General features: G+C 45.2%; 1 protein-coding gene across 1 annotated transcript in view; it reads right to left on the bottom strand.

Moving 5' to 3' along the window:
• cep131 (centrosomal protein 131) overlaps nucleotides 1–15,015 on the bottom strand; it is a 35,756-nt gene that overhangs the window by 14,247 nt on the left and 6,494 nt on the right. The window contains 7 exon segments of the mRNA XM_034227529.1: nucleotides 3,535–3,672; nucleotides 3,797–3,988; nucleotides 4,233–4,412; nucleotides 4,541–4,638; nucleotides 4,780–4,960; nucleotides 5,532–5,645; nucleotides 5,749–5,840. Coding sequence (XP_034083420.1) covers nucleotides 3,535–3,672; nucleotides 3,797–3,988; nucleotides 4,233–4,412; nucleotides 4,541–4,638; nucleotides 4,780–4,960; nucleotides 5,532–5,645; nucleotides 5,749–5,840 — 995 coding nt within the window.

Genomic DNA, 15,015 nt, shown 5'->3' with positions numbered 1-15,015 from the left:
CCCTGCTCTCTTTAACTCCAGGTGACTTTCTGCCGCTTTCCTCCGTGGTGCTGATCGTTTCACCACAGAGGAAAGCACTTCACTAATTGCAGTAGCCTACCCATAAGGAGCTGTACAAATGCCGCAGTTTTTGCGTGGCTGTGTATTTAGTTGAAAGCCCAGTGGCGATCCGCTCATCTCTCATCGAAATAATATGCTACAAAGGGGCGGACTGGCCATCTGTGTGTTGAACTTTCCTGTCGGCTCCCAGACCTAGTCGAGGAGGGGATGACTCTCTGTCGTCTCCCAGGGCAGAAGCAACAAGCTTCAGGTTCAATAACCCACTTTAGCTTAATGACTGGAGAGAGGCGAGCCTCTTCTTGGGAGGGCCGTTGCATTTATTTAGCTGTTCTTCCGTTTCACAAAATACAGCACAGACCTCTGTGTTTCTGCTGCCGCGTGGCAACGGCCAGAATCACACTACACATCACAACAAACACACACACACACACACACACACACACACACACACACACACACACACACACACACACACACACACACACACACACACACCACCACACACACACACACACACACACACACACAACACACACACACACACACACACACACACACACACACACACACACACACACACACACCACACACACACACACACACACACACACACACACACACACACACACACACACACACACACACACACACACACACACACACACACACACACACACACACACACACACACACACACACACACACACACACACACACACAGTCTTGATTGTGTTAAGCTGTGTTATATGCAAATGAGCTGTGCGGTTGCCCTGACGTCATTGGCTGCCATCTCCTGGTCCGCCCCCTGAAGATTGTGATTGGAGCACGCCGGGCCCGACGCACTCCAATCGCAGCGCACAGCCGGCGCACACCTGCTGGAGATGACTACAAAGCCTGGGGACAATCATCACTCTAGGGCAGGGGTGCCCAACCAGTCGGGAATCTCCCCGCGATCGACCGGTCGATCGCGGGGAGATTCCCAGTCGATCGCGAGATGTGTCTAAAAATAGAACAACAACATTCTGTTTTATCGTTAATGTCCTGTAACATAATCTTCCTGTGCCAGAATAATGCACTTGAACGCATCAAAGCTTTGTGATTGGCCGGCGTGACCCCATGTGTCAGGGCGTGGCTGGTGAGCAGTGGGCAGTGCACTAGTTCGCTAACGTTGTCCGTAGGAGTGACAATCCGCACACACACAAGACCGCAATTATGGCAGAAGCAAAACATATATAATTTTCACTCCGAGTGGGAGGATGATTATTTTTGTATCTATTCAAATTCAAAGTCCATCTGTCTCATCTGCAATGCGAGCGTGGCTTTATCGAAGAAGGGTAATTTAGGAGCGGCATTTCAAAACAGTGCACAAACGCTACGAGACGGAACTCCCTCCTAATTCTGCCCTACGCTCCAAAAGGGGAGGGGCCTGAAAGGACAGCTAAATGCACAGCAGTTCATTTCCACCAGGTCAACAACAAGAGCAAGGCTGCTACCATAGCATCTTATCGTGTCAGTCACGTTCTTGCGAAACACATGAAGTATTTCAAAGACGGCGAAGTTGTGAAAGAAGCTTTCCTGGAGGCTGCCGATGCGTAATAAAAATAACAGCAGCATTTCAACAGGTTTTTGATATGATAAAAACTCAAGTTAGATACCGTTATTAATCAGCTGTAAGCTGTTTGAACTTATTCATTATAATTATTGTACAAAATGGTAAAATAATGCAAACTTAAATTGATTATAGTCTATTATCAATTCAGGTTAAGAAACTAGTGTTGCTTGCATCCTATTTTAAAAAGGCATTTATTTTTATACTCTACTAAAATGCAACAAAAAAATGGTTTGATTCTATTAATTTTGTCTTTTTTATTGCACGTTGGCAGCAGATTCCTGTGTAGCTTCAGATCTGAGTTGTCTTATTAGTAAGCCTCATTTATACTTTTGTAGCAACACTATTTTTATATAATGGCAAAGAAAGGGTTCAGAGTCTTTTCTTTTTTTCCTGTGTCATATGTGGCAGCACTGTTCAATCTTTCTTGAAAACATTACCCACTGTAGTGACGTGTGAATAAACTCCAACTCTGTATCAACAACACTGTTGTGTAACTTCAGTTAAATACTTGTATGTGTGTAGATTAGAAAGAGGTAAGATAAAGGATCTGCAGTATTTTATGAAGTATTAATCGTACAAAGGTCAGTTTTATACAAGTAGAAGTGTGTATTCACCTGGTAGTAGGCTGTCAGTAATGGCTACGCCTCTCTATTTGGACTGGTAGATCTCGGCAGACTGGCAACTTTAAAAGTAGCTCTCGGTTCAAAAAAGGTTGGGCACCCCTGCACTAGAGGCTCTGTTGAGTGAACAGACGCCTCTCGCTAGTTGCTAGTTTGTGTGCAAAGCTGTTAACAGTGGTTAACTCGTGTGGTCTGTGTTTGTCAGGATTGTTGTGATTAGATGTGCTTAGATTAGTGTAGTATTGTTTGACTGTTGTCCTTTACCTTAGCTGTGTTTTCTTACAGCCTCCCTTTGTTAGTCTGTACCACTTTTATAGTGAGGGTTTTAGTTTCTATTTAGTTCCGTTATTATCTATTTCTTTGTATGTAAACAGGCTCCCTTTTTAGAGTCCTCCCTTTGTTTGGTTGTTCATTTAAACTTGCGCCCTTGTGGCCACTTTGTTTGTTTCAGGCTGCCTGCCTGCCATTTTGTTCCACCCTGTTACAATAAAACCATTTATAATTATTACCAATTCCAACTGATGTGTGTGGCACTTCCTCATCCCTAGTGGGGACCACACACACACCATGTATACATCACTTCAGGGGACATTACATTGACTTACATGCATTTCCTGGAGACTTATTCTAACCTTAACCATAACCAACACATGCCTAACCCTAACCCTTACCCTAAACCTAACCAAGTCTTCACCCTAAAATTAATGATTCCCCTTATGGGGACCTCCAATTTGTCCCCATAAGGGAGGCGAGTCCCCAAACGTGACTGTGTAAACAGATTTAGGTCCCCACAAGTATAGTAATGCTAGAACACACACACCTCTTAAAGGGACAGCAATCTCATCTCACTCTGCATGACCCTAATATCATAACATGTGTGTTCTGGAGAATCACAGAACGGACAATCACCCTTATTATTATGCCGTTTAAACCAATTATTTAAATGTGTTTGTTAAATTCGGCATCATGTAAGTTGCGCTGACAGGTCCACACATGCTTCCCCGTAGCGAGGCTCCCCCGCCCTCCTGCTGATAGTTCAGGAGCGTCAAGCTCCTCAACCCCCCCCCCGTTGATAATTCTCGATCGTTGGCACGCTGATAATATATATATTTTTTTTAAATGGCACTTCATATCAAAAAGGTTGCCGACCCCTGGTCGAGGACCATAGTAATAACATGTATGAATACAAAAAAATGGATGTCCCCTTTAAACTGCTGTATTATGCGTGTTCATTTCCCCTACCAGAGCGGTCTGCAGCATGTTGACAGTGCGCTTCTTCTCCTCCAGCTCAAGCTTGATTCGCATCATGGAGCCAGTGACCTCAGCAGCAGTGGCAGACGCCTGCTCCACTCCAACCAGCTCCTCCTCAGACAGCACAGCCTGAGAAAACACAGGCTGCATTCAACAGGAAGTCCAGACTTTTTAAACCTTTTGGCATTTTTCATTATTCAGGAAATCCATCAACAACAGGATGAACATTATCAGACAAGTGCCAGATGCCGACCTCTCTGTGCGACCCTGAAGTGACAGAGCGAGGTCTTTCCAGTTCAGACTTCTCCATCTCATCCAGGAAGCTCATGATGCTCTGCAGCTTGGCCTCAGAGAGCAGGGCGGCCCCATCAGGCAGTGCAGGGTGGAGGCTAAGCTGACCGTGCCGCTCCAGGTTATCAGTGGTCAGAGAGTTGGAGTCCACATCCTTTGATCAGACACAGTGGAGACGCATGTTACATTTGGGACATCACTGGCAATTTATCTAACAATCGCTATTTCAGTAATCATTATTTCATCCTATTTGAGTTGTATAATTTACTCAATTTCTTTCGTATTTAATTGTCTTTTAGTTTTTAGTGATGAGTTCACACCCTTTTCATTACACTCTGGCTGAAGGTTAGCACTCTGAATACTTCAGTTATGAACATGTTGTATTGACGAATTCTCACCTCATCTATCCAGGCGTATTTCTCTTTAGTGTAGCACTTTGGCTCCGACAGCCTCTGCGGCTCCGACTCTAGCAGCTTCAGGGTGTCCAGCAGCTCGTTGAGCGTGGTTTTAGATGGAGTCCTGCTGGACAGAGCCCCCTGACGCTGGTCCTCCACACTCACTGACCTCTGTAGGATCTCCTGGAATTACCAAACACACTTAGAACTGGAGCATATAAACAACTGCTTCAGAAATGTGCACTTGCTGATGGACTACTTGTAAATAATTAAGATCATTAAAGGGTAGTTAGAGGTTTTTAATCATTTACCTGGGAACACTGGGAGCCTCTGCAGTTGGACAAAGCAGGGGAAACAGCTCTGAAGCTGGAGAGCTCCCCAAACTCAGTTACAACATTCAAATTTGAGTCTGAGGAAACATTTACAGTTATTACAAATCAAAATCAAAAATGTCCCAAATTGGGATCAATAAAGTACTATCTTATCTTATCTTATTACAGGGTTCTTTTAGCAACCTTTAGTGGATATTTTGGCATTTAATAAGGCCCACCTGTGTTCTTGGCTTTCACATCTCTTGGTGACATTGGGCTGTTGTTGCTCGGTGAGGCTGGGCTTTTGTTAGCCAGACAAATCCTTGGTGTTTTTTTGCGTCCGACAACACCCGTTGGCCTCAGGCTCTCCAGCTCCACCACAGCTATGTGCTGAGCCTCTGCAACCCTCCGCTGCAGTTCCTGCAACACACCACCAGAGGGAGAGATCTGTCAATCAAGAGTTTTGACCAATCATTACTTTAACCATGTATTAAAGGTGGGGTAGGTACATTTGAGAAACCGGCTCGAGATACACTTTTTGTTATATTCCATGGAATGCTCTTAACATCCCGATAGCAATGAATATCTGAAGTGCTTTGACAAAAAATCCATAAAAAAAAATGTCATCTGTGGAAGCCGTGGTACTGTAAAAAGTACAACCAATCCATTTAGCCGGCCCGGCTAAATGGATTGGATTGCCGCCCTGTCTGTCAGCCTTCCATCTCGTGCACGCACAAATGTATCTCGTGCACGCACAAATGTATCGCGTGCATTGCAGCAGTACTTCAATGACTCGCCAGCAACAGGCGGCCACTTTCACCAGTCTGCTGACGTCATGTGCGCGTTCATGTGTGTTGGAGGAGGTGCTCTGTAAGGAAGTCTGAAGGAAGGGGCGGATTCTTTTCGGCTGTGTACTTTCAAATTGTAGTGCACTCGAGCCGGTTTCTGAAACTTACCTACCCCACCTTTAAGTTCACAACAAAGTACATACATCTGAAATGTTTGCTTGGGTGGCAGCAAGACGAGCTCTCTCTTTACGAATTAATCTCCTGTCATTGTGCTGATGCTGCTGCTCCAGGTCGACCTCTGCTCTGTCCTCCTGATCCTGAGAGGGAAACACAGAGAGGGTTGTCAAATATAAGGAGAAAGGAAAGTGTAGAGAAGGAAGCAAGTAGAGAGCAAAGCTGTGAAGATACACTGTTATTTACCTGGGAACATTGAGAGCCTCTGTGATTGGACAGAGCTGGGGAAATGGCTCTGAAGCTTAGCTCCAATTCAGAAACAACATTCAAATTAGAGTCTGTGGGAACACATAAAAACACATTTATTACACATTTACGTCCTAATCGTATTTTTCTATGTTCAAAATAGGAGATGCAGTGATTTAATTGTGCTTTATTTGCAAGAACAATAGTTGACAGCCAGCACAAACATTTAAGAAACGTGTCCATAATAAAACACTAAATATTAGATCATTTGGACCAAGTTGCACAAAGTTACAGGACCTTCTCTAACTTTCTCTCAAACTTCAAAATAAAAGTGCTCAAGCTTAAATGTTACTTTTAAAGCACCCAGATATTGTTCTAAACTGTATTAAAGTAAACAGGTATTATCTTGAACTGTATTGAAGTGAACATGTATTATTTGGGACTGTTTAAAGTAATCCTATATATCTAAACCTTCTTACTTACACTCCATGACCCAGAGACCCTGACACACACACACCTCCTCCTGTCTTCATGCAGCACACACACATAAACTCCTTAACCCAGATATCAGCATGCACACACACACACATACACTTTCCCTCACTAACACACACACATGTTCTTTTTTCAAGGTTCCTTGCTGGGAATAATCCCAAGCACCAATATATCTGTGTACAATGTTTGATTGTTTTAAAAGAATAGTTTGTGTGAAACCTTCCCTGGGAAATTAAAGGAGTTGGGTCCGGTGGAAGATAAGAAGTGGATCTCCACCCCAAATATGTCCATATATACTGTTGTGTCGTCATGCAAAATGCCCCCTGTTTCTGACTGGCTGGTCCCGATACCTGTATCGCACGGCAGTAGAGCGGGGAGCCCGGAGTGTTCTGTTTCAGGGCACTCTGTATTTCGTATTGTGTTTTTTACCATTAAAATCAGATTATTGTTAGAACTTTTATGCCGGTGTGCTGAACTCCCTCTTTTATCAATCTGACCAGGCTCATCTAAAGGACGGCGCGGAGCAGAGATGGGCTTTAAGCCACAGATATTGTGTTTGCTCCTACACTTTTAGTATATAACCACTATATCTAACATGTTTTAGTAGAGTTCCTCTATGGCTTATTTTTGACTTGCAGGTATTACAAATGTCAAGCTTAATGTCTTCTTCACTCCTGCTGCAGAACTTTTGCAGTAGTTTTGGGTGAATTCCAGACTTTTATAATAATAATAATAGATTTAATTTGTTAGCGCTTTTACAGGTGCTCAAAGACGCTTTACAGATATAGTGAAGGGAAAAGAAAAGGAAGGAACAACAAATAAATACATAGTTAAAGTTAAAGTCAAATAATACAAAAACAATCACACATTAAAAGCCAGATTGAAGAGGTGAGTTTTTGTAAGTTTTTTGAAGGTGGTGAGGTCAGTGCAGTCTCTGATGGGTTGGGGGAGTGAGTTCCAGAGGGAGGGGGCAGCGACGGAGAAGGCTCTGTCCCCCCAGGTCCGGTGATTGATGCGGGTGGGGATGGATAGGAGGTTGGCTTCTGATGAGCGGAGGCAGCGGGAAGGGGCGTGGTGGTGCAGCAGGTCTGTGAGGTAGGGGGGGGGGCCTGATTGTTGAGGGCTTTGTGAGTAATCAGGAGGACTTTGAAGTTGATTCTTTGACAGACGGGGAGCCAGTGGAGGTTCTGGAGGACGGCAGTGATGTGGTCTCGGGAGCGGGTGTGGGTGAGGAGGCGGACAGCAGAGTTCTGGATATGTTGGAGTTTATTGAGGAAGTTGGATGGTATGCCGTAGAGCAGGTGTCTCAGACTCCAGGCCCGCGGGCCAGACGCGGGCCAGACGCGGCCCGCGAGACAGTTTCTCGTGGCCCCGTTGTTGATATCATGTAATAATGTTAATCTGGCCCTCGCGTTTACGTTTTCAAATTTTAATTGTTTTTCACTGCTGGCAGGGAACTGCTGAGCGCAGTTCCCTCGCCCCTCCCCCCTCGCCCCTCCCCCCTCCGAGGGAACTCCGCCAAGTCAATCAAATGCGTGCAGCGAGTGATCCAAAAGTGACACAGAGTGGAAGTTAAATATATCGCCCAGTCATGTCTACATCAACACTTTCAGGGAAAAGAAAAGTCGATGATGACCACAGAAGATTTCAGGAGAAGTGGGAGACTGAATATTTTTTTGTCGAGTACAGGGGAAATATATATCCTTATATGCACAGAGAAAATCGCTGTATACAAGGAGTATAACGTCAAACGTCACTACTCAACTAAACATGCAGAGTATGCAAAATACCTGGGAGACGAGAGAGAGAAAAGAGTCACAGAGCTAAAAAAATGTCTAAGGAAGCAACAAAATCTCTTCAAGAAAGGAAGCAATGAGGCTGATTTAGCAGTCGAAGCTAGCTATGTGGTGAGTGAGATGATTGCTAAGGCGGGAAAGCCGTTTACGGAAGGCGAGTTTATAAAAAAGTGCATGTTGCAGGCTGCAAGTATAGTCTGTCCGGAAAAGAAGGGTCAGTTTAACAACATCAGCCTGTCAGCTAACACAGTGGCAGAGCGCATTTCTGACTTATCAAGTGACATATATGATCAGCTGTGCGACAAAGCCAAACTTTTCCGTGCATACTCTGTGGCTCTTGATGAGAGCACGGACATCACTGACACCGCTCAGCTCGCAATGTATGTCCATGGCAGGGTCGGCTCTAGAACAAATCGAATGGGGGGAAAATCATTTACAAAGGGGGGGGCACACACTGCCGTCAACAACCAACCCACAAACACCAACGCAACTTCAAAAAACATGCTGTAAAGTCTGTTGTCTTTCACACACATTGCAGGGTGTAGTGCTATTGTATAGCGCACCTATGACATGTGCAGACATGCATGGTTGTGGCACGACCACCAAAACAGAAACATATATGGACATAGGCCACAATATAAAAAGGGTGCAAATGTATTTAGTATCCTATCCATGTGAACATGTTTTAGGTGGGGGTGGACCTAACCTCCTCTAGGAGGGTCTGGGGGCATGCTCCCCCGGGAAGATTATTTTAAAAATATTGTAGTTAAATGCATCAATCTGGTGCACTTTGAGAGCAACATTAGGAGATCTATGGATAGCCTACATCTCTCAGCATCCATATGAAACAGAACTGTACACAGATTTACTTTTTCTTTATGGATATTTTACTAATCACTCATCTTGTAAACTGTATTCTTGTGTTACTGTCCTGTAGTATTTCATACCCGTTTTTTATTTATTATCTTATTCTTTAATAACTATAATGATCATATAAAGGTATTCCTCGCAAATACTTGTTTACATAAATGGTGACCAAACCGTTTGAGACCCACTGAGATAACTTACACTAAAGTGAACTATCTAAACACTGAGAGAGTCCTTACCACACTGAGCTGACGTTATAAGATCCTCACAGTCTGACAGGAGAGGACTCTCCTCCACCTTGGTGTAGAAACAGCTCTTTATATCCGTTAGCATAGCTAGCTAACCAGATGCTAACATCAACATTCCACGTTACCGCTTGCGCACTGACAAAATGCGCTCGTGCCACACACACACAGAGCCGAGCTTGAATGAAACACAGAGACCCATGTACTTGTACTGTACTGTATATCATATTATTTTCGATGGCTTTACTCTGTATAATCAGTATAACAGATGAACAGATCGCCACCGGGCTTTCATCTAAACACACAGCCACGTAATGATAACAAAACAAAGGTCGGGGGTCATTGGTCAAGCAACACACCAATCAGAGAACAGCAGTGAGCACACCTCAGGCTGTGTTTTATATTTGTATTCTTTATTTCTGATGTATTTATTTGGAAACGTTTTCACTTATATGATTTTTTTTTTTAAACGGCAAAGTGGCAAGGCTTGCCCACCCTGCGTTGGGGGGGCACAGTGACTCATTTGGGGGGGCATGCCCCGCGAATGACCCCCCATGACGCCGACCCTGGTCCGTGGTGTTGATGACAAGTTTGAAGTGACAGAGGAGTTGCTTACAGTGAAACCAATGCATGGCCAGACCACCGCTCAGGAGATATTCCAGCAACTGTGTGATGCCATTGCGGATATTGGTCTGCCATGGAAGAGGTTTGTTGGAATTACGACCGACGGAGCGCCATCAATGACAGGGAGGAAAAATGGGCTGGTGGCACTTGTTCAAAGAAAACTGGAGGAGGAGGGTGTGGAGGAGGCTATTGCTCTGCACTGCATTATCCATCAGCAGGCCCTTTGCAGCAAATGCTTGAAGTTTGACAATGTGATGTCTGTTGTTGTGAAATGCATCAACCATATCAGATCCAGGGGCTTAAAGCACCGCCAGTTCCGTGCTTTTTTGGAGGAAATTGAGTCAGAATATGAGGATGTGCTCTACTTCACAGAGGTGCGTTGGCTCAGCAGGGGAAACGTCCTGAAGAGGTTTTTTGAGTTGAGAACAGAACTGAAAGTATTCATGCTGGAGAAGGGTGGGATGGCTGTTCCCGAGCTGAGTGATCCCAAATGGCTCATGGACTTAGCTTTTCTTGTTCACATCACGCAGGAGCTGAATGCACTGAATAAGAAGTTGCAGGGCTAGGGCCAGCTTGTCAGTGCAGCATATGACAATGTCAAAGCATTCTCTACAAAACTGGTGTTATGGAAAGCCCAGCTCCCTCAGCATACAAGGCTCTCATGGACAAGGGCACAGCATTCAGTGGTGAGAAGTATGTTGATGCCATTGTGAAGCTACAGGAGGAATTTGATCAGCGGTTTGCAGACTTCAAGACACACAGAGCCACTTTCCAAATGTTTGCAGACCCCTTCTCCTTTGATGTGGAAAATGCCCCTGGTGTGCTTCAAATGGAGCTCATTGACCTGCAGTGCAATTCTGAGCTCAAAGCCAAGTTCAGGGAAGTGAATGGGAAAGCAGACAAGCTTGGACAGTTCATGAGAGAATTGCCCCCCTCCTTCCCTGAGCTTTCCAGGATGTTCAAGTGGACCATGTGCCTTTTTGGGAGCAGCTCCTCTCCACCATGAACAGCTCCTCTCCACCATGAACTTCAATAAGTCAAAGTACAGGTCCAGACTTACTGATGAACATCTTCAAGCCATACTAAGGGTTTCAACTGCTTCCTCCCTCAAACCAAATGTGGCTCAGCTGTGTGAGAGGAAGCGCTGCCAGGTCTCTACCAGCAAGGAGTAGGCAAGAGCAACTGTAAATAGTTATGTTGTGAAGAACCGTTCATGTTAAGAAGATGTTGAAGAACTGTTAATGTTGTATTTTTTAAATGGAATACTTGAAGCGGGCCCAGACTTGCCCAGACTCTACGTCCAGCGGCCCCCAGGTAAATGGAGTCTGAGACCCCTGCCGTAGAGGATGCTATTGCAGTAGTCGAGTCGTGATGTGATGAATGCATGAATCAGGGTCTCAGCAGCAGAGGAGGAAAGTGATGGGCGGAGACGGGCAATGTTTTTGAGGTGGAAAAAGGCGGTCCTGGGGCCTCATTTATAACGCCGTGCGCAGTGGCGTTTCTAGGTGTACAAAACTGGGGGGGCAGAAAGAGGTCGGGAGAGAGAGAGAGAGGGGGGGGGGGGACAGAGAGAGGGAGGAGAGAGAGAGGGGGGGACAGAGAGAGGGGGGGAGGGAGAGAGAGAGGGGGGAGTGTCAAATTACATACTGAAGACCACAGGAGCAACACTGAGCGCATACATTTACGTACACAGCGTGGGGATGTCATAGTAATGCACCTTCATACATGGAGTAAAGGTCACCATCACAAAGTAATTCTTAACAATAACAACAACCGTAATGCTTTAGCATTAAAACACCATAGACTTTAAATATAAGGAAAACACAGACACTCATCATCGAGGTCACAATATCAATCGATCCAGCAGAGGCAAAACACAAAAGATCAACAAAATATATGACATAAATGAACTTACCAAAGCTGAAGGCTCACTTGAAAAGAAAAGCGGCACGGCGGTCCTTCCTCTGACAGAATGTGTCTATCACTTTGGGGATGAAGTCCTGTAGTTGCTGGATCAACTGGCTTTCAATTGAAAGCATGGCCAATGCGTTAAGTCGCGGCTGTCCCATGGTGTTGCGAGTGAAAGTCTTTATCCTTTTGAGGGTGGAAAGTTCCTCTCTGACTCGGATGTCGTCATCGGAGTTGTCACTATTATTTTGACCAAAATAACAGTCTCAGCAAACGTTTCCTCCAAGTTGTTCTCGTGAATGGATTTCAACAGAGACAGGGCAGTGTTTCCAGTGTGAAGCTCACTGTGGCGGTAGAGCGTGGTCAGCTCAGACTTCAACTTCTCCTTGTTTCCCAACGCAGGCCACAGTTTCACGGCGCAGTCAAGCTCAGGTGTAGGAAATGACAGGACATGCTGTGGGAAGAATGAGCTGTCAACAAGCTTTGCAGCGATCAAATGGTCACTCTGTGAGAACCTCTGTTCCACCTGTGAGATGACTGTGTCACAAGCCTCCTTCATCACCGGCGCTGTGCTGCTGACTCGTCGGCCTGGCTCGTCTGTTCCATCATGAGCAGTGGCGGCCAATGCATCAGTTTTCTGCCTCATTTTCTGAACATTTTCCTTGAAACGGCAGAGCGCGCTGTTGATCCCAGGTGCATCGATGCTTCGTTTTTGCAGAGTGTTGTATAGAACATCCACTTCTGGCATAAGCAACGAAAAAAAACTCCAGGAGCTGCATAAATGCTCGGTCCAGCAGTTTCTTTGACAGGCCGTATGCCTCACTTATGGTGACCGCATCCCATCCTGGTTGTGCGCGTATATGCTTCATACACTGAAGTAGTGCATCTCGGGTCTCCCAAACCGCGTTCACAGTTCTGATTTTAAAGTTCCATCTCACAGCCGGTGGCCGTGGGATGCATCTCTGTGTTGCCTCTGCAAGAGCTGCAACACGTTTTGGAGCACCGGAGAAAAAAGTGGAAAAAGCAGTTAGATCTGCAAAAAACACCTTCAGGATGCTCATCCTTGCTGAACACAGTTGCTGCAGGGTCAGGTTCAGTTGGTGGGCGTAGCAGTGAACAAACTGAGCGTTTGGGTACGTCTCCTTCATCACCGTCTGTACCCCGCGCACGTTACCGCTCATGACGGCCGCCCCGTCATAGGTCTGAGCGATTAGCTTTTCTTTCAACTTCAGGGGTTCCAGAACAGCCTTGATGCTGTTAGAGAGACCTACACCAGTTTTGTCCTTTACTTCCACAAACTCCAAAAAACGCTCTGTAACTGTGAGGTCAGGCATAATGTATCGCAGCACAATCACCATTTGCGATTTACAGGAGACATCGGTTGTCTCGTCGGCCTGAACGGCAACAAATGATGTGTTGTCCACTTGCTTGGCTATTTCCTCCCTGTACACATCATACATGCAGTCCAAGAGTTCATTCTGTATGGTGCTTGATGTCCCTTTGAAAACAAGCTGAGCTTCGTAGTGCCGTTGAAGCCTGGAATCGCCCTCACACATTGTCTCGAAAATTGACCTGAATATCCCTGGATTCAGAGAGTCCGCCGACTCGTTGTGGCCCCGCAGTGCTGTCTCACATTTCCCACACAGTTTAATACAGGTGATGATCCGACCAAGCACGTACCTGTTTTCTTCCACCTTCCTATTATGAGAATCAATGCCGCGTCTGTAGGCGCTGTCAATCTGAGCTGCAACATTCACCCTTCCAAGTAATCCCAATTTTACGGCATTTTCCAAATGACTGTTGCTGCTCTCATGCTTCATTGTCCTCTCCGAAAGATGCTTTAAGTCCTTGTAACCTGTCCTCGACCAAGTACCTTGATCTTCACCAAAAAGCAGGCAAGGAAAGCAAAAGAGGGAATTCTTCTGGATGCTCGACGTTAGCCATTTCTTTTTAGCAAACCACTCAGCGTTAAACCCACGTTTAACTTTGCCCGCAGTCTGGACCATTTGGAAATCCGGTGGATGGTGGGCACCGAGGCGCTTTACCTCCAGTTTCTCTCCGAGACTAAGTGTCTCAAATGTGTGCTCCAGTAAATGGTCAACTTCATTCATTTTCTTTCAGTTTTTTACTTCTTTTAATCGCTGGTGATGTTAGCTATATGCTGCTCTCTCCTCTTGTGTCTCCTCTTCAAACTACACGTGACGTTTCGCAGCACTGCACACGTGAGTACTTACAGCCAATCAATTCTGAATTATGTGAGATGACGTATGGTGGGGATGGGAGCACTATGCCCCTACGGTCATTATTTTTTTGCCACACACATTAAATAGAAAAATATTCTGAGCATGCGCAGTGTAGTTTTTACAATCACCGTTCACTTAGACTGTGAGAGGGAGGGGCAGGATCGGGTTTTGTCCCACATGGCTCTAAACAGCTCAAAACGGCACTCTAGACACTAATTAGAAGAACACAGACTAAAACAGAAATGTACAGACGAATCAGATTATTAAACATGACCTTAAAATAAATTTTATATGTTTTTTTATTTATTTTTTAGTATTTTTTTGTAATCATTATTTGTAATACTTTCTTCTGACACTAGGTGGGGCTGTGCCCCACCTGCCCCTAATGACCCGCCGCCACTGGCCGTGCGTAGGATTCACGTGGGAAGGTTGCTTACGTAGTAGAACTCCAAAAAATAAGTGCAGAAATGTTCCGACATTTTCCGATTCACCAAACATTGCGCATCGGCGAGGAAAGTGCGTACAGCACTTCCTACGCCGGTTTCCCTTTATAAATCACAATCGACTCGAAATGCGGTGCCGCTTTTGCGGGCTTCACGTAACGCCCATATTTGCTTATAAATAGTCAAAGAAACGCCCATTCATTCATTCTGACTGACTGCATGAAGAAGATCGCAGGAAATGACGACAGAACAGCTAAAAAAGACATCTCACACCGTGTCAGATTTTGGTTATTTTGGGGAGGTGGAGATAAATCATATTGTTTGGTGGATGCCGTTTGAACCAGAGTAGCAGCATGGAGGTCGGATCGTCACCAAAATAAATAAATAAGTGGTCCGAAAAAGGTTCATGACAAAAAAAATACACATAGGCCTAGCCTTCCTCATGCAGTGTGTTTGTAGCGGGGACAGGAGACCCCCCCCTTGATGAGAAACTGTAAGAAATGATATGGGAATCCCTCCGGAGTGGAGTCATGACGACTGGATCTGAATTATGTTTTTGTATTTGGTGGTTTGTGTCCCAGCTGTCGATCTGCTGTGCGCAGCAATCATTTATGAGAATACATTTCATAACATTAACACAACATAT

The sequence above is a fragment of the Gymnodraco acuticeps genome, unplaced genomic scaffold, assembly GCF_902827175.1.
Source record: "Gymnodraco acuticeps unplaced genomic scaffold, fGymAcu1.1, whole genome shotgun sequence".
NCBI lineage: Eukaryota > Metazoa > Chordata > Actinopteri > Perciformes > Bathydraconidae > Gymnodraco > Gymnodraco acuticeps.
This window is presented reverse-complemented; position numbering and strand designations above follow the sequence as displayed.